The sequence below is a fragment of the Gymnoscopelus microlampas genome (assembly GCF_963454915.1).
Source record: "Gymnoscopelus microlampas genome assembly, chromosome: 13".
Classification (NCBI taxonomy): domain Eukaryota; kingdom Metazoa; phylum Chordata; class Actinopteri; order Myctophiformes; family Myctophidae; genus Gymnoscopelus; species Gymnoscopelus microlampas.
In genome coordinates, this window is record NC_139950.1 from 42011450 (window position 1) to 42032173 (window position 20724).

The 20724-nt window shown below is 42.0% G+C and overlaps 1 protein-coding gene across 2 annotated transcripts in view; it reads left to right on the forward strand.

Annotated features, from left to right (window-relative positions):
• The window catches only part of macrod2 (mono-ADP ribosylhydrolase 2), an 839875-nt gene that overhangs the window by 229732 nt on the left and 589419 nt on the right, over window positions 1-20724 (forward strand). For both annotated transcript variants that reach the window (XM_084075313.1, XM_084075314.1), the window contains exon 4: window positions 13426-13455. In XM_084075313.1, the coding sequence (XP_083931439.1) occupies window positions 13426-13455 (30 nt within the window). The remainder of the gene's footprint in view (window positions 1-13425; window positions 13456-20724) is intronic.

Sequence of the window (20724 nt, forward strand, 5' to 3'; positions counted from 1 at the left end):
TTTTCTAAAAATAGCAGATCTGCAAGCTCGGTGCCGCGCTATGAGCTTGCATATCTGCTATTTTGCTTGTATATCTGCTATATGTATATCCGCACCAACCACACGGCAGGGATGCAACATGGGATTCTATATGGATACGTACTTGTACAAACAATGTCACTCACCACAGTCGAAATCACCGACGTAGTGACTTTTTGCATCCATATCCATGGCAACAGCAAGCCCGGCCGTCACCCATCACTTTCTCCCTTCACAACTTTTCATTGAGTCATATCCAGACATATCCAGTCGTCGGCAGGGTTAAGAACTTCACTAAATCACTCCCACGCCAAACTTTTATTCCTTCCTTCTTTTTTTTTATTGTGTTTTAACCCATTAAGACCTGGAACAGTGTCATTTTTTGATTTTAGCTAAAAAGCATTATTTTACACTTTGGGCTATTCAAAAATAGCAGATATACAAGCTCATAGCGCGGCACCGAGTGCCGCTCTACGAGCTTGTAGATCTGCTATTTTTGAAAAATCGTGAAAATGTGTGCAAATCTTTGAATATATATATTTTTAAAGCGAACATTTTTAACTCAAATCTTTGCTTTTGGGGGGTCCCTGGAACAAAATATTTTGATGGGGGTCCGCGGCCAAATACATATCATTTTGGGGGTCCTTGACATGAAAAAGATTGAGCACCACTGATATAGAAACCCGTCTCAATGGGTTAAATCCTCCATTAAGTTTCTCTTTCACTATAGCATTAGCTGCCTTTGCGGGCAAGGGGTCCTCCTTCCGCTTTAACAGCAACACAGTGCACGCAAAGCAACGTGTAGTAGGCGGCTAATTCGTGCCTGATGGAAATTTACGTAATGCTACAAACACAGCGAGATATCATGCTTTTTAAAAGCTAGGCCTATAGTTAGATGTCATTCATTTGTTTCCAGCACTATTTCCATCCGCCCAAACTGCGGCAACCGCGGCTAAAACCACGAACCTTCTGCTTTTTCCACACATTGTAGAATTTGCCTTATGATATTCTTGTTATTTTGGGCAGTTCAGGTTGAGCCTCTGCAGAAACCAGAGAGCCAAAACTGTCAAACACAATGTAGGTGGAAGGCGCCGAATGTGCGCTCAGACAAATGTTCTCTTATAGCTCACAAACACGGTCTCCAAACTCTTACAGTTACTGGCACACTAGCACCTTGAGTTTTCTGTTTTCCTTCACTCCAAGAATCTTACTTCAATTTCATAGTGCTTGTTTATTTCACGTGGTTGATTGCAGTGGTGGAAAAACTACTCAAATGTTTTACTTAGGTAAAAGTATCAATACTGCATTGTAGAAATACTCTGTCACAAGTAAAAGTCCGGAATTCAAAATGTACTTGAGTAAAAGTACTAAAGTATTGGTATCAAAATATACTTAAAGTACCAAAAGTAAAAGTACTAAAATGTTTGAAAATAGCAGATCTACAAGCTCACAACGTGTCGCGATGCGACACGTTGTGAGCTTGTAGATCTGCTATTTTCAAATAGCCTAGGTATAAAATAGGGCTAAAGTGGTTAATGTGCGTTTTATAATATAATAATTTATATCTGCAATAAAGTAACTAGTAACTAAAGTTTTCAAATAATTGTAGTGGAGTAAAAGTACAACATTTGCGTCTGAGATGTAGTGGAGTAGAAGTAAAAGTATTGGAAAATGGAAAAAGTAAAGTACAAATGCCTCAATATTACAGTACTTTAAGTAAGTGTTACTTTCCACCACTGCCTTCACTCCAGGAATCGTGCTTCATTGCATATCGCTTGTTTATTTCACATGGTTGATTGTAGCAATAGCCCAATGCGAGCGCCCTTTGCCCTGTAACCCCATGGATTAGAAGGCTCTGAGAGGAAGATGGGACTGTATTTGTGGAGATTTCCTAGGAGTTGGTGTTGACCGCAATACGGTTGAGCTTGAGATATGCACGTCTTAGTGGAGATGCGGGGCGGACTGCAGCCACATCTCTACCTCTGCTTATACTGGCTGGCTCCTTAGGGAACACTATCAGCTTTACACAACAAAGCTGGCGAGCCAAATTATCAGGCGAGAGGCTCTAACACGGGGGGGAGCTGCATGCATTTTTAATGTGCCACAAATAAGATATACCGCTGCCACGTTTTCTCTTGTCTTGTAACTGTATTTCTTTTTACACTTTGTGTGTGAGTATCGGTGGCTTGTGAAAAAAAAAGAATACGAGTAAAATGACTCCCAATCATTACTCATTAAAATAGCTTAATATTAGCACAGACTACCGCAAGCATGAGATGGGGCTTTTGAAAAAAACGTTTTCAAATGCTGGTTAGAAAATCTGCTAGTCAAGTGATGTGTGTGCGTGTGTGTACATGCTTATTTGTCAAATAAAGCACTGTTAACTGTGCAGTTGATGGAGCTTACTATCAGGCTCAATCTCAGAGCCAGTGTTGCCAGCTTTTGCGTGAGAAACAAGCGACCAGGTTTATGAAAACAAGCCCAAAAAAAGCGACCTAGGCCGGCCAAGAGGACGTTAAACCTATATAAATCGGCTAAAATATCCGATCTACAAGCTCACAACGTGCCGCAACGCAACCCATCACGTTGTGAGCTTGAAGATCTGCTATTTATTTTTAAAAGTGCAAAATGTGGATTTTTTTTTTACATTTTAACAGCACAAATCTATTACTGGGGTCCCTGGTACAAATTATAATTTCAGATGGGTGTCCATGGACAGATACACATTCACTCATTTGGTTGTCCTTGACATGAAAATGTTTGAGAACCACTGGTTTAAAATAATTGTAAGCAAGCCCAAATAAGCAAATTACACTTTAGAAACAAGCCCAAAAAACGGCAACCTGCAACTACCAAACATTCACAAGCGACTCAACAGAAAAGCAAGCACAACTTCGCTTATAATAAGCGGACATGGCAACCCTGCAGAGCTTGTTAGGAAGGCTGGCGGAGTGGAAAGGTGGGTGAGTGGTAGGGGAATGCCTGGCTGGAGTGGGACCTCATTTCCACGCAGAGAAAATGTAGCTATACGTTCCTTCCACTCCACTGATCCCCTGAAAAACTGGCATTCCTAGACATAAACATAGACTCATATCCCACTGTTTCCCAGACACGTATCCCACTGTTTCCCAAACAGTGGGTCGGGACCCATGTTTACTGTAGGTCGCAGACCAGTTTTTATGGGTCACGAGTAAATATCCCCCTTTTTTTTTAAAGTCAAGTTTAAACAAAAAAATCACAACTTTTCAATGATTGACTTCTAAATACTTTAAATTTAGAAGTTTGCAGAGAAAAAGCACATGGAAGTACAGTTTACAATACAAGGTCAACTAAAATGGATCGCCCAGGAAAGACGCAATGGTTTGTTTCAAATGGGATCACATAAAAAAAAAAAGAAGTACAGTAGTAGTAGTATTGAAATTAGAAGATCTACAAGCTCACAATGCGTTAAGAAGCTAACCCTCTAATTGCTCTTTTGGGTATTGAGCTAAAAGCTTTGGGAACCACATTTCTATCCCACCTCAGCTATGAACCCAATTAAAACTTTTGTACTTTTTTTTGAGAAAAGGACAAAAGAAAATAAACTTGACTCTGTTACATGGAGCAGTCCCATTGATCATCTACTTCCTGTTTCCCTTTTTAGATGCCAGGTTCGTTTAGAGTCAGAGTTTTTTGGCAAACATCTATTTGAATTCTTTTCTGCCCGACTGGCACTGTAAGTGGCGCTTTCGAGAGCGGTCGGTGAAGTTGAAATAATGAAATCCTACTGATATAAAAGCGCCTCTCAAGCTTCTGCAATGCGTTGTTGCGTGGATCACCACCGCTATCACTTGACTTCATTTGACTGTGATGTATTCACTGAAACCGAATTCACTTGGAACAAAATAAAGTAAATTTAAGATGTTCAGACGGAGATAATCCACAAGTATTATATTGCATCTCTGGCCCGTGTTTGTGGTCCCTTTTGAAAAATTGCACCGGGCCGTTTTTTTGACTCGGTATTCCTATCTGTTCGCAACTTGCAGTGTGCTACTTGAACCACACAAAACTTTTTTTATTAGTTTCTAATCTGCGCTCCACCTTTTTCCTTTATTTATATTTCCCAGAAGGCACAGCAAGAGTGCACTATTAACCTTTGTGAGAAAGGGAATAACGATGGGGTGAGTGTCTATACAATGGATCATGTTTAAGCCTTTAAGACCGGGAACGCATCTGTGTCATTTATTTTTTAGTTGAGCTTAAAAGCATTGTTTTACACTTTGGGCTATTCAAAAATAGCAGATATACAAGCTCATAGCGCGGCACCGAGTGCCGCGCTATGAGCTTGTAGATCTGCTATTTTTGAAAGATCGAGAAAATGTGTGCAAATTAATACATTTATATTCTTTTAAAGCAAACATTTGTAACTCAAATCTTTGCTTCTTGGGGGGCCCTGGAACAACATATTTTGAGATGGGGGTCCACGGCCAAATACATATAAACTTGGGGGTCCTTGACATGAAGTTTTTTCAAAAACCTGATAGGATTTAGAAGACATTTGTAGAATCCCCCAGAAGCAAAGATTTGAGTCACAAATGTTTGTTTAAAAAAAAGATATATTCAAAGATTTTCACAAATCTTCACAATTCTTCAAAAAAAAAATAGGTAAAGAAATCTAAAAATGATACACAGATGCGTTCCCGGTCTTAATGGGTTAAAGCCAGGGTGGGGTCAAGGAAGCAAGCGAACGGCAGGTAAACCTTGCGGGTCTGTTTACCAGACTTAGGGGTCGCGTGGTTACGCACTAGCACTTCCCCATTCAGCTGCACGATCTTGCACCTCCACCACCGCCGATGACACCGGGCGTGCACACAGCTCCAGGTGCACGCCTCAGTGAGCTCGGCACACACAGGTTTACACGCTGAAGTGCGCTCAAAGAATTTTTATGGCCTTTCTGCAAACATAGGGAAACGGACTGTTCCCTTTGGCTGTGTTTGTGTCTGGGCCTGGCTGGCTGGCTGGATACAGTGCTACGATCCATAAACCATGCCCGCCCTACCGCTATAGCCTCCGCCATCAATATCTTTTTGGTTGTGAAACTACCCCCGCGGCGGCTTATCCCATTAAGACCGGGAACGCGTCATGGGTCATTTTTTAGATTTCTTTGGCTATTCGAAAAATAGCAGATCTACAAGCTCATAGCGCGGCACCGAGTGCCGCGCTACGAGCTTGTAGATCTGCAATTTTTTTGAAAAATCTTGAAAATATGTGCAAATCTTTGAATATATATATATTTTTTAAGCAAACATTTTTAACTCAAATCTTTGCTTCTGGGGATTCTACAAAATGTCTTCTAAATCCTAACAGTTTTTTGAAAAAACCTATGTTGCTGTAATAAGTGGTTCTCAAACTTTTCCATGTCAAGGACCCCCAAAACGATATTTATTTTGCCGCGTCTCAAACCCCCATCTCAAAATATTTTGTTCCAGGGACCCCCCCAGAAGCAAAGATTTGATTTAAAAATGTTTGCTTTAAAAACATATATATATTCAAAGATTTGCACACATTTTCACGATTTTTTCAAAAATACAAGCTCATAGCTATTTTTGAATAGCCGAAAGAAATCTTAAAATGACACACAGATGCGTTCCCGGTCTAAATGGGTTATAGCTCCAACCTAGGTGTCATTGGCTGGAGGAAAATGTATGAGATGAACTTTGTTGGGTTGTGAGAAGTTCAAAGGGCAGACAGGAAGTGGGTGTTCCCAGTGTGACAGCGTCCTCGCCACGGGTGCAATGGGGCGGCCTATTGCTCTGCTGGCTTCTTTCTTAATGACCTGCCCTCCTCCCCACGCTGTCTGGGGAACCCTTCCACTGGAGATTTATGGCCCATGTTGTGTTTACCACTGGGGAGGCTGGCAAAGCAAGAACTCCTGAGAAGAGAAGAAAACCCCCAAGTTGCAGTGTTTTCCTTTTTCTTCTTCGTGTTGACTTGGCTTGTGGTGAACTTCTAGAACTTACCTTTCTTTACTACCATGAAGGAGATATTCAACCGAATCCAGGGCTTCGCCAAAAGCTATGTTGTGTTTTTGTTTACTGTCCTGATCCCATAATCGTAGTTGTTTTTGAGACTGGTCTTTTCTGTCCTTGAAGACAAATTTGATTTCTGCAAGTCCCCAAGGTGTATGCTGGCAGACACTACAGACACAATAGAGAATGTTTTTTTTTCCCTCTCTCTCTTTCTCTCTCTCCCTCCATAGTCGTTTGTGGCTTGAGGGGAAAAAATAACAACCAGAAACATTTGAAAAGACGAGGTCTGTGTGTGTGTGTGTGTGTGTGTGTGTGTGTGTGTGTGTGTGTGTGTGTGTGTGTGTGTGTGTGTGTGTGTGTGTGTGTGTGTGTGTGTGTGTGTGTGTGTGTGTGTGTGTGTGTGTGTGTGTAGGAGCTCAACCACTGCAAGAGTAACAGATAATGTCTTTTGATACCGTACTAATAGCTGGATATCTCCAACCGCATCCCTGAAGGCAGAAATGTGTTGATCCACCACAAGCTAGCCAGCCTGAGCCCAGGGCACAGGCAGGCACGGGCAAGGCAAGGCAAGGCGGAGAGCTGCATGGTTCATAATTAATATGCGCTATAAAATATGTACTACGGGGTGGATGTGGCCAAATATGGATTTTTGGTTTAGATTTTTCACTCAGGATAATTGAAACGCTTTTCCAGCGAGCCGTATCAAACGAGGCACGATGCTTTTTGCCAAGAATGTAGGGGCTGCTTAGCGAGCTCCTGTAGGCCCGCTTGCTTCCCCTTGCAGCTGTTCCTTATTTGTCCCATGTGTTTTCTGGGCCCTTAAAGAGGGATTGTTAGAGTGAGTCCCTGTGCATTTTGGGGATTTTTATATACCTCCCTTGATATCTGTTGCTGAGGGCTAAGATCTTGTTTTCAGCAACTCAAGGTAACAAATCTTTTTGCGTGCGCGCGTGTGTGTGTGTGTGTGTGTGTGTGTGTGTGTGTGTGTGTGTGTGTGTGTGTGTGTGTGTGTGTGTGTGTGTGTGTGTGTGTGTGTGTGTGTGTGTGTGTGTGTGTGTGTGTGTGTGTGTGTGTGTGTGTGTGTGTGTGTGTGTGTGCGCGCAAGACGAAGAACAACAGTGTGTTCAGACACAGAGAGGCGAAGAATAAAAATATCCCTGAATGATGAGACATATTTCTAGACATTTAGATCGCTGACGGAGATGAGAGGAGGAGGAATGCAGGGACGGGAGGGACAATGAAGTCATGCAGCAGCCAGCCTGTGCCATGTTTTTTTTTTCCTGCTTTTTTTTACCCGCTTGCCTGCTCACACATTTATCACAACCCCACGCTGTGATGAGATGGCTGTCGAAAAACTCTCCGCCGTCTCTCCCAGTGGGCCATTGTCGTGATCACACTTAACCCATACAATCCGGGAATGTATCTCTGTCATTTTAGCGCTCATTTTAGAAAAATTGTGTGCAAATCATTGAATAATATATATTTTTGAGGCGAACATTTGTAACTCCTTGGTACAAAATATTTTGAGATGGGGGGGTCCGCGGCCAAATACATATCATTTTGGGTGGTCCTTGACATGAAAAAGTTTGAGAACCACTGATATTATAGCAACATCATTTTTTTTTAACTGTTAGGATTTAGAAGACATTTGTAGAATCCCCCCAAAGCAAAGATTTGACTTACAAATGTTCGCTTAAAAAATATATATATATTCAAAGATTTGCACACATTTTCACGATTTTTCAAAAAATAGCAGATCTACAAGCTCATAGCGCGGCACTCGTATATCTGCTATTTTTGAATAGCCAAAACTATCTAAAAAATGACACACAGATGCGTTCAAGGTCTTAATGGGTTAAATGCGTGTGGTTTGGAAACTAACACCTTCGCCACACTACTCCCCTCCAACCACCACCACCAGCACCACCAGCCATCCCCTCCGACACAAAACGCATATAGTAAAGATCGTGTCAAACTGATTAGCATAGCATCCACATCTCTTATCGCTGATTAGATGTTGAGTAAATGGAGCGCCCCCTCAGGTAAGCATTTCCATAATGTCAGGTAATTAAGCACCAGTGCTTTTAATGGCTTTACTGACTCCCCCCTGGGGAATAGACAACGGCGGGGTACACCTTGCTGAAATCCTTCATACTATATTAACCATACTTAGAAAAGGGAGTCGTTGCCAAAAAAATGCAAATCTTTTCGGCCATACTGCCAGTAGATGCAGTGTACCAAGCCAAGGACCAACATTATTGCCAAGTCTTTTCAAGTATCCTTATGTTCAGAATTCATTTGTGCTTTCAAAGCCTTTATTTTGCTCATCCACAATGCAATAATAGCATCTACAACACGTTTTGTAACCCGGGGCAACCTGGTTTGGCTGAGAAGAAGGGTTGTTGTTGAGCTGTGGTGGTTGATTGCGGTGATTGACGGGTCACACAACTACATGAACTCTCTGGGTAAGAGCTAGAGCACACATCTCTGTCATCACACAGAACATCCTGGAAAGGTGCTATTGTAAACATGAATAGGTTCTTGGTACATTCCCGTGTCTCTGTGTGTGTGTGTGATGTTTACTGTATGTGAGTACATTGTATGCAACAAAAGCGCTTGATGAAGCCCGCATTCTTCTGGTTGGAGGGGCTTGCTTTGTCCCTGCTGCTCCCACTCGTGTGTGTGTGTGTGTGTGTGTGTGTGTGTGTGTGTGTGTGTGTGTGTGTGTGTGTGTGTGTGTGTGTGTGTGTGTGTGTGTGTGTGTGTGTGTGTGTGTGTGTGTGTGTGTGTGTGTGTGTGTGTGTGTGTGTGTGTGTGTGTGTGTGTGTGTGTGTGTGTGTGTGTGTGTGTGTGTGTGTGTGTGTGTGTGCGCGCGTGTGTGTGTGTTAGCCTGGTTCCAGTCGAATCTGCCATTGCAAAAAAAAATGTATCCACGCAGTGTGATATTGTCTGTCTAAGCGAGGCTGTGTGTGTGTGTGTGAGAGGGTGCGTGTGTGCGCGTGCATGTGAGAGCGTGTGAGAGCGTGTGCGAGAACAATGCAAGGCGGTAATGACACCACAGAAGGGTGCAGAGCTCGACTGGCCTGCAAAATGCACCCCTTTCATGATTTAATTTCATTTTCATTGTGGAAAATATTAATAAATAACCATAGCACTTTGCTTCATGATTACCAGATCCTCCCTGATACTACGTGTTCATTATTCGGTGCTTTTTACGCCACATATATAGTCTACTTAGGCTTGATTGAAAAACTTTACTTGAGAAATGATAAGGAATTAATGGGAACAAAATGGTGCCTGGGCTGATAGTGATGTGGACAGTTCTGGAAATCATTAAAGACACAGTGGAAATACACGATTCCCACGTTGGCCCCTGCGTGAACTGTGTACTTCAAACACGTGGAACACCTGCCTCACTCTTCAATAACACCCAAATTAACCCATTAAGACCGGGAACGCATCTGTGTCATTTTAAGATTTCTTTGGCTATTCAAAAATAGCAGATATACAAGCTCATAGCGCGGCACCGAGTGCCGCGCTATGAGCTTGTAGATCTGCTATTTTTTTGGGGAAAATCGTTAACATTTGTGCAAATCTTTGAATGTATGTGTTTTTTATTTTGTAACTCAAATCTTTGCTTCTGGGGGATTCTACAAATGTCTTCTAAATCTTAACAGTTTAAAAAAAAAAAACTATATTGCTGTAATATCAGTGGTTCTCAAACCTTTTCAAGTCAAGGACCCCCAAAATTATATGTATTTGGCCGCCCACCCCCATCTGAACATATTTTGTTCCAGGGACCCCCAGAAGCAAACGATTTGAGTTAAAAATGTTTGCTTTAAAAATATATATATATTCAAAGATTTGCACTCATTTTCACGATTTTTCAAAAATAGCAGATCTACAAGCTCACTCGGTGCCGCGCTATGAGCTTGTATATCTGCTATTTTTTTGTATTGCCCAAATAAATAAATAAAACGCGTTCCCGGTCTTAATGGGTTAAGCCAAGTAGTTTTAATCCCCTCTAATCTTTTCTCCTCTGGTGTGCGAGGCATGGCTCTTGCTGACAGCGGCAGAACAGAAGCGAAGATTGGTTAATTTTTAAAGACCTCTTCCTCAGTCAGAATGCTCTGTATGACTCACTCTACCTCCCGGCTGAACCAGTAAACTACTGTATAGCTGATGTGGTGGGTGGTGGGGCAGTGTTGATTTCGTAGACTAAAACTATGACGTACCTTTTTTCACTGACGAAAACGAAATAAAAACTAAGCTAAGATGACTAAAACTAAGACTAAATATACTGACCATTTTCGTCAACAAATAAAAAGCAGACTAAAATGTTAGGCTGGGACTAGTGGAGAAGAGATCCAGTAGACCTAAGAAAGACAAGTCATCATGGGTGCGCACGGGTGTCACTGACCGAAAATAGCTGATCTACAAGCTCACAACGCGGTGTGAGCTTGCTTGTTGATTTTCGGCATGCAGCTAAGTGAAAATCATTTCTATGCCATCAAGGCCCGCCAAAAAAAAAATTTAGTCGACTAAATCAACTGTAGATTTAGTCGACTAAAATCTTATGATATTTAGTCGACTGAAACAAGACTAAAAGTAAACATTTCAGATGACTAAAATAGGACTAAAATTAAACAGAACTTTATTCAAAAGACTATGACTAAAACGAAATCAAAATTTGCTGTCAAAATCAACACTGGTGGGGGGAAAGGGGTCAACGTGGTCTCTAGAACAATACAGGGCCACACATCTCCGTCTATAATGAGTGTTTGCGAACTAAATGGTCCCCCAGGGCTGAGAATAGAGTAGATTATTTTGTGGGATTCTGTTTATAGACCATCTTATCTGTGTCACACTCCTCCGTCAACCAGCCCACCCAAACCCGAGGCGTGGGGGGTTCACTTTACTCTGTGTGCAGTTCAGAAGCGTAGCTAGCATTACAGAGAGAGTTCCCTCGCAGCAAACACAGTCTGTTTATCTTTGAGTGTTTTGTCAGAGGTTCTTTGTTCAAAAACAAGCAGACAGACACAAAGCTGTGATAACGTTGGTGGATTTTCTCTTTGCTGTAAAACCAGTGGATGTATCAGTCAGTATACTGTCCGAGACTACAGGCCATGGTAATTGCTTTTAATGAGCCACCACATGCTTTATTGAGCTTAACCTCTGTAATGTTGCCAAGTAAGGAATCTGCCAAGGCAGTGTTACTGATTAGGGGTGCAGGGTATTGAAATGAGCTAATGACTGAATCACATCAAATTGCCCAGCACTGTAAAATGTGATGATGCGCCGTGCCAAATTCTTATACCGTTATGTTCAAAATGACTGAATGGATCTTTGGGAGAAATCGGTCTTTTCATTGCTATTTTATTGCTAGTCTTATTAACAGCATTACCACCAATGTTCGTGTGTTCAGCTTTACTTGTGATTGACATAGCTACTGTATGAGCTAATGAGCTAATCTGCATAATCTACATGCAAAGCTATGGGAGCCATGCCAGATACACTAAGTGATTTTTATTTATTTAAATTAAGATGCCCACACCATAATGCCAAATAGATAAGTCATCAAAGACGTGGTTAACCACGTTCAACCTGGCGTCTCTATTTCGGGATATCATTATAGGCTAATTTTCTTTAAAAAAAGCATTGTGTTGTGAGCTTGTAGATCTTTTCGGCGCACAATGAATTATATAGAGTTAAAGTGGGTAAAGGAGACTGCACTGTCCAGTGATGGTATAATAGTAACCCATTAAAACTGTGAAAGTATCTCTGTGTCATTTTAGATTTTAATCGTTGGCTATTCAAAAATAGCCAAAAATAGTCTCCTAAATCTCAACAGTTTTCTGAAAAACGTATGTTTCTATATCAGTGGTGCTCAATCTTTTTCATGTCAAGGACCCCCAAAATTATATGTATTTGGCGGCGGACCCCCATCAAAATATGTTGTTCCAGGGACCCCCAGAAGCAAAGATTTGAGTTAAAAATGTTCGCTTTAAAAATATATTATGTTCAAAGATTTGCACATATTTTCACGATTTTTCAAAAATAGCAGATATACAAGCTCATAGCGCGGCACTCGGTGCCGCGCTATGAGCTTGTATATCTGCTATTTTTGAATAGCCCAAAGTGTAAAATAATGCTTTTTTAGCTCAAATCTAAAAATGACAAAGTTCCAGGTCTTAATGGGTTAAGATGTTACGTCTTATATTAATGCTTAATGCTCTGTCTTCCATGTACTGTATTTTTTGCAGCTGTTATTGGCTGAGAAAGACCTAACCTAATTTCCTAGCGGAAATAACATATTGTGCTCGAAGCCAATGATTTTCTCAGCACTTTTTTTTCTACCAGTCTATGTTTCTCCCCTGGCCGGCCCTATTGTCACCGTCTTTACCTCGCATATTGATCATACAAACAGTGTACATGCAACGTGCAAGGTTGTGTAGTCAGCCTTTAGTATAAATCCATTTCCACCACTGTTATTAGTCCAGGGGAAATTAGCTTGCAATGATTTGTTTTGATATGAATTCCTTAAAAAATGACTTTCTTAGAAGCGTGCATGTTTTTTTCCCTGCAGTGTGGTGGCTGTGGGCAGTGGTGTAAAGTAACTAAGTACATTTACTCAAGTACAATTTTGAGGTACTTTTACTTTACTGGAGTATTTCCAATTGTCTATACTTTTACTTCTACTCCACTACATCTCAGAGGCAAATATTGTACGTTTACTCCACTACAATTATTTGAAAACTTTAGTTACTTTGTAGATATACATTTTTACATTATAAAACATACATTAACCACTTCAGCCCTATTTTATACCTAGGCTATTTGAAAATAGCCGATCTAGAAGTAGATCTGCTATTTTCAAACATTTTTGTACTTTACTTTTGGTACTTTAAGTACATTTTGATACCAATACTTTTGTACTTTTATTCAAGTAAATTTGTAATTCTGGACTTGTACTTGTAACAGAGTACTTCCACATTGCAGTATTGATACTTGTACTTAAATAAAACATTTGAGTACTTTTTTCCCACCACTGGCTGCGGGCCATGCTGTCGCTTCATCATTCTGATACAGTGTAATGCAGTGAGTGTCTCCTTTGGACACCGCAGGGACGCTCTATTCCAGTTCACTCTAAAACCAAATGTTTATGGTTTGTCAATGTCAAAGTGTGTCGATGTGCGGAACAGGAAAAAAAACCTCTTTATTTCTATTTTCTGTGAAATGCCCTTTTAAAAAAATCCATAAACAGATTGTCTGGTATTAACATCAAAGTTTGAGATGAACATTTCCAGATGATAACGGGCCTTTTTGGTTTCTCTGCTGAATATCTATTTCTTTTTACTGCCTGAATATATCAACTAATTTCCATTTCTTTCTTTTTCAGCAAACTCCAGTCTGCTGGGAGGAGGGGGAGGTGAGTGGATGCCTTTTGTTATAATATAAACATAGCACAAAACACACCATCATGCCCCATCGTTCATTCCAATGGTATTCCACTGGTATTAACCTCTTCAGCCCTGGCGTTCCTATTTTTGGGGCGACAGTTATAGACATCTATAAAAAAACTAGCCTAGCTAGGCCTATATGCTTAAAGGTAGGGTAAGTGATATACTTTGGTTAGAATACGTGTTAAATAGCTCTATATTCTGATAGCACTCATTGCTATGGAGTGTTTGTTCAGTAAAAGGAGTCTCCATGTCTCTCCAGCTCTTTATTAAACAGAAAATGCATTTTCAGTGCTCTCTCCTGATTGGCTTAAAATGTGTCCTACCTACCTGACAATGTACTATATTCTGTTTACTAAAGAGCTGGAGAGACCCCTGTGACCGAACAAACGCTCTGTAGCAATGATTACAGAATATAGTACTTTACTTTAACAGTTTTAACAAAAAAAAAAGATTTACCAAAAAATATCACTTACCCTACCTTTAAGGTGGAAATAGCCGATCTACAAGTTCACAACATGTCACCTTGTGACACGTTGTAAGCTTGCAGATTGGCTATTTCCCCCCCGCGCGACACCATCACACGATTAAGCGTAAAATAACAGGGCTCAAGTGGTTAAAGCAATTAAAGTGACACTCATCACGTCTGGCATATGGAACATCCTGGTACACCTCTGTGGGTTAACACAGGCAGAATTCAGTGTGTGTTTCGCCGCCAGCGTCCTTTTGTTAAATGTGACTGAATGCGAGGCCAGGCATCACATCAGAGCTCAGTGAGCGCCGCAACCTAGCCTAGCCTCGCACACGGACCAGACATGGTCATTAATTTGCCGCCCTGCCGAAGAATGTTAGTATCAAAACGAATTGGAGGCGGCCGACCATGGTGTGGGAATAAGAGGGTTATAAGGGAACCCCAGGAGAAGACGGCTAGCCTGCCCAGTTCCCACTGTTTTTCTTCTTTCCGTTGGAAGTTTGACTTTCACTGTGACATGATTGAAATAATCATTCTTTGAGGGCCGTCAGGGTGGAGTCGGAATGGGGGGGAAAAAACAACAACTCAGATATGGAATTTTCATCTAAGGATCTCTAAAGGGAATATCAGGTGCTTGCAAAGGGAATGACAATGAAATAAGGTCACCGCTCGGAACCGAATTTGTTTACCCACCAGTGTTGTTGTTGTTTACTCTCATAGCTCTCTCTCTGCCACAGAGCGGGGCGCTGCATGTGAGCAGCATTTATGATTTACTGCTCTTAATTCAAAGAATGTTTTTTGGCCAGTATACTGTGCCCTACATGTTGGCCAAAAACATGCTGTGTTGTGCCTGTCACCAATATGTTAGAAATGCCAACAATTAACCATAGGCAAGTATTTAGGCACAATATATTAATAATAATAATATAACTTCAATCATTATAATAACTAGTCCATTCCCGGGGATGAGCGCACTCAAAGTATTTGCATACTTTGGGTTATGTACTGTGTACACAGTATATGCTTACTGTAGTTAAACTGGTCATTTGATGGTAGTGTGTAACAACCTGGTCATTTACAGCAGTGGTTCTCAAACCATTTCATAACCAGGACCCCCAAATTTACATTTATTAGCCCGTGGACCCCCATTTGAAAAGATATGCCCAGGACCCCCAGAAGAGAAGATTTTTACGTTTCTAGCAGTGATTTTCAAACATTTTAATTTCAAGGACCCCCAGTTTGACATGCATTAGGTTACCGACCCCCATTTAATGGCATTTCTATCTCTGGGATCCCAATTTATGTTGTAAAATCAATGTTAATTTAACTCTGATTTACATTACCCATAAGGGTCCATTTGGTCCCTAACTATCTATCATTTAGCTGGGGACCCCCTGGAACTCCCGGGACCCCCTGGAACTCCCTCAAGAACCCCTGGGGGCTCCCGGACCCCACTTTGAGAACCAATGATTTACAGTATTGAGACGTAAGTTGTTACCACAACTATGAGTTGTCCATGCTTTTCAGCTGAACTTGTGCTAATAACACGACGTTCATTCGAACATTGAGCTTATGAATAAACGCTTTGTACGAGTGCTATGGACATGATATCCAAAGGGCTTCCACCCACGCTCATAAAACGCATTGTGTGGACACGGCTAATGTCCTAGGGCTAATGGTCAAACCCAGCGAGTTCATAGTAATTGCTCTGAACTTGAAAAACTGACAGTGTTCAGACAGACAGAGATTCCATGAATATGTATGGTAGAATATTCCTACAAATAGGGAAGCTACATTGACACGTTTCACCCTGGCTTCCCTATTATTTTCATTATAGGCTAAATCTTTAAAACATTTTAAAATATATCCACAATAAATAAATACAAATCATGAAGATGAGCTCCCAACGGGTCACAATGTGACACGTGAGCTTGTAGATAGGCTATTTTCACACGTTTTGCTAATTTTGCATGATACCATCATACACAAAATGGGGCTTAAAGTGGTTTCATACCATTCATACAAGGCACTGGATAATGCTACACCTTCCATAATGGTCCCCTGCACACGACCCATTACAAGCCTCTATATGTCAAAGCTCTTTTCACATAGATAATCATGCGCTGCCCTGGAGTGGCCCTCATCTTATCTGACGCACGGAGTAAAAGTCCTACAGACCTTACCATCCTCCAACCGCTGTTGCATTGCATTGCGGTGCAGCCTCCAGATCTTTATCAGTGACATGGAGTAGGCCCTCAGCGCGCTGATCACAGCCATCTAAAGAGCTCATCTGATTGAGATCAGAGGTCACAAAACATGCGTCTCGGTAACCAAGATCAGTCTTCTCTGTGAAGCACCTGCCATTGACGTCTAATGTCCCACGACGACACAACTGGTCCCCCTGATTGGGATCTATCTCTGCCTCCCATTCACTCTCCTTGAAAAAACACAAAAAGCAATTTTCTCTGCTTTTATGTTTTCATGATTGTTACTTCGCCCCGAATTGTCTTTTTTTTTTTGCAGGAGTCTTAAATCTCAGGCGGCGCCGGCATGTTGATTGATCCAATTTCTCCTCCGACAAGGAATGGTGGCCGAAGTATTAGGTTTAAACTGCATGGCAACGATGCGGCAATAACAGATGTCAAGTTGAGTTTGTGTGGATATTAGATAGCAATATAGGCCCCCCCCCCCCATTACCATATGTTGAAAACATTTCACTTCAACGTTGGACTGCCACAGGGCTAAGTAAGCCTAGAGGGATTTTAATTGCAGCCCGTCTGTGTCATACTTGGAATGAAAACCTATTCATTCTTAATTGACTTCCTGTGTTCCTACTGCTGTCAATTTACTGGCACAAATAGGGAGGCCAATTAGCCTTGCAATAATAAGTCTCTTGGCATTGTGCACACATTGACCATGAAGGCCCTTTGGGATGTCATTGTATATACAGTACATTATATATTGTGTGAGCCTAGATCATTGGTTCTCAAAGTGGGGTCCGGGGACCCCCAGGGGTACTTGAGGGCGTTCCAGGGGGTACCCAGCAAAATGTGTAAATATAGCATCAGAATAATTATGACCTTTTATACTTTGGTTATTCAAAAATAGCAGATATACAAGCACATAGCGCGGCACCGAGTGCCGCGCTATGAGCTTGTATATCTGCTATTTTTGAAAAATCTTGAAAATTTGTGCAAATCTTTGAATATATATATTTTTAAAGCAAACATTTGTAACTCAAATCTTTGCTTCTGGGGGGTCCGCGGCCAAATAAATATCATTTTGGGGGTCCTTGACATGAAAAAGTTTGAGAACCACTGGCCTAGATAATATACCCTATATATATATATATATATATATATATATATAATATATATATATATATGGTAAATGGTGCATTTATATAGCGCTTTTATCCAACACGCTTAACATAGATTGTGCATTACATTCACCCATTCACACACACATTCATACACGGCGGAGGAAACCATGCAAGGCACCAGCCTGCTCATCGGGAGCAATTAGGGGTTCAGCGTCTTGCTCAAGGACACCTTCGACATTAACTCTGGTGGAGCCCGGGATCGAACTGGGAACCTCGCGGTTCACCATCCGGCCACTCTACCCCTGAGCCACTGCCGCCCACGGCATATATGAATATATATATATCTGGCGTGACGTGTGAGCCTTTTTTTCTTTTCTTCGGCTCTGCTAAAGGATTAGATGGTAGTAGCAACCAGTGAGAGATCACCAGTATCCACCGACAATGTTTCCATGGGAATGTCACCCACCCTCCCCCCCTACCTCCCCCCCCCTACACGTCCCTACGCCAAAAAACAAAGCTCTCTATCATCTGTCTTTTATCTGTGTGAGGCCATGGGGGCTTTATCTGCCTGTGTCTTTATCACTCGGAAGGTGGTGGCTAAACCTTCGCGAAGCTGTTTTCTCTTTGCTCTCACTCTCCGCCCACCCCTCCCCTCCCCTCCCTATCTGTGGTTTGGTATGTGAGGACCTCCGGCCCCGGTGGTGCTTGAGGATCGATGTGGAGATGTGCTCTCATATATGGGGCTCCTCCTTATCTCCCCAGCTGTCTTCTCGGGGGCTGTGCAAGAGGGGCAGCTTCACAACAGGACGATCCATCATGCCCCGGCCTCACACACCTGAGCCATGTTTAGCTCTCTCTCTCTCTCTCTCTCGCCCCGCTCGCTGAAGGCGGGCTCTCCGCAAAACAGCACGGACATCGGATAAACTCTTCCCTCTCCTCGGCTTATACGGAAAGTTATTTTGGCTTCCGTAGGAAAGTTACTACCACCCACACACTTTTAACCCATTGAGACCTGAAGCCGATTCTACATGTCTCCTAAATCTTCTGAAAAACGTATGTTTCTATATCAGTGGTGCTCAAACTTTTTCTTGTCAAGGACCCCCAAAATGATATGTATTTGGCCGCGGACCCCCATCAAAATATTTTGTTCCAGGGACCCCCAGAAGCAAAGATTTGAGTTAAAAATGTTCGCTTTAAAAATATATTTATTCAAAGATTTGCACACATTTTCACGATTTTTCAAAAATAGCAGATCTACAAGCTCGTAGCGCGGCACTCGGTGCCGCGCTACGAGCTTGTATATCTGCTATTTTTGAATAGCCCAAAGTGTAAAATAATGCTTTTTAGCTCAAATCTAAAAATGACACAGTTCCAGGTCTTAATGGGTTAACAGCTCCACTGGCTTTGCTCGGCTTGCGGGGGGATTTTTTTTTTTGTCATGATACCTTATAGGTGTGGGTGTCTCTGAAAATAAACCACTTCTATATTAGGTATGGCTCCCTCATTAATCCCGGTGAGATATGTGGTCTTTGGCTAAGTAGCCAAAATTTGTTATGGGTGATTCGTCAGAGGGCTCGGGGCCAGGGGAAAGTGTGGCATTTTGTCTGAAAATAAGTTTAATTCCAAAACGCATGGCATTTTTATTCATACAAAAAAGAATAATGGTTTCGCTGAACTCTGTCTTGCACTAAACCTACATTGCCGGACTCGTTGCAACATTTCAATTAGTGGGGGGGGGAAATAATAAACGATTACATAGTAAAATCCTCAGTGTTCATTTATCCATTTAACTCTGAGAATGTACAGATGTAACCAAATGGACCCTTACGGGTCCATTTGGTTACATCTGTACATGCTCAGAGTTAAATTAACGCCGAGGATTTGACGGCGTAATAAACCTGAAGTGCTTGCATTTCCATTTCCAAAGTTCACGGAAAGATACTTGGCCTTTTACGTCCAAGCTCTGTTGAAATCTGTTGATTACACAAGAGGGAATTGCCTCTCGAGTTTTGTCTGCCTTGTTACGTACACAACGGGGTTAACCGAAATAGCACGGTTATCTTGCATTTGGCATGCGGTCTCTGTGGGGACCCCTGTGCACACGTTTGAGGCAAATAACAATGATATCCCTGATAATAGCACACGAAACGAGGCCTCTGTGAATAGAGGGCAATTACGAGCGTTACGAGGAGGTGGCTCGTGTGATGTGGTTGTCACAGTATGGGCTGGGACGTTGTTGGCACGGTTCCCAAAAGAATAGACTCAATGTAAACATTATGCAGTCAATATAGGCCTCTCTCTCTCTGCCTGTTTTCTTTGTCCCTCGCCCTGTGGGCATATGTGTATGCACGGGCACTCTCACCGCGCTCACGTGTACCGTGTCATAATACCGATACTACGTGGGCTGTTGTGTTGATGGAGAAAGCCGAGTGAGAGCTCCACTCGGGCTTTTGATGTCTTCATCGACGAGGGGAACCGGCTCATTAGCATTCTAACCGGAGCTGTTGCACGTTTAGCACTGGGATTTAACTAGACCACCCAAACAAACCGCTTTCTCTTCAAGTTGGGGCCTTCTATCCTCACTTCAATCAACCAGGAGGGTTGCATGACACATAGCACGCCTGTTCCTGCCACTCCCACTGCGGATGTTTCAGCCACGGGGGCTGCTAGCATTCAACCATTAAGATGAGAAGAACTCTCACTATAGCCTTTGTGATTGCTTACGTAACGAGGGGGCGGCCTAGAGGGATGCATAGTTCAGCCATGTGGCGCATTGCCAGATGGCCATATTGTCCTTTTATCTTTCACCACCAAATTGCTGGCCATATCTCCGATATTGAGATAGAGATGTAATACGTGAAGTTTCATAGCGGTGTGTTTTGATTTGCCGATGATACAGTGTATTGACTCACTGTGGACACAGTCACATACACACAGCCTCATTACATTAGTTTCGCAGTCGCTTGGCAGCTCGGCTAATAAAGGCTATTGCCTGAATGCTCCCATCTGACTCTTCGCCCATCAGCTCCCTAAACAGTGCATTTCCTCAAGGACCAACACATTCTAGTATATGGGAAGTATATTTAGCTTGCACCGGTTGTGTCCGGCAGTGGTGGCGTTCATGACATTTCCTGCGCGGCAGCTAAAGACATGTTATAGTCGTCACAACAAGACCAGGAAATGCACAGCGATGCACCGATATATTAAATATATTTTCCTGGCTTTAACCAGTGGTGGAAAAAGTACTGAAATGTTTTGCTTAAGTAAAAGTATCAATACTGCAATGTAGAAGTACTCTGTTACAAGTACAAGTACAAAAAGTATGGCATCAAAATGTACTTGAAGTACCAAAAGTAAAAGTACTCATTATGCAGAATGTTTTCAAATGTATACAAATCTTGTGAAAATAGCAGATCTACAAGCTCACAATGTGTCGCATCGCAA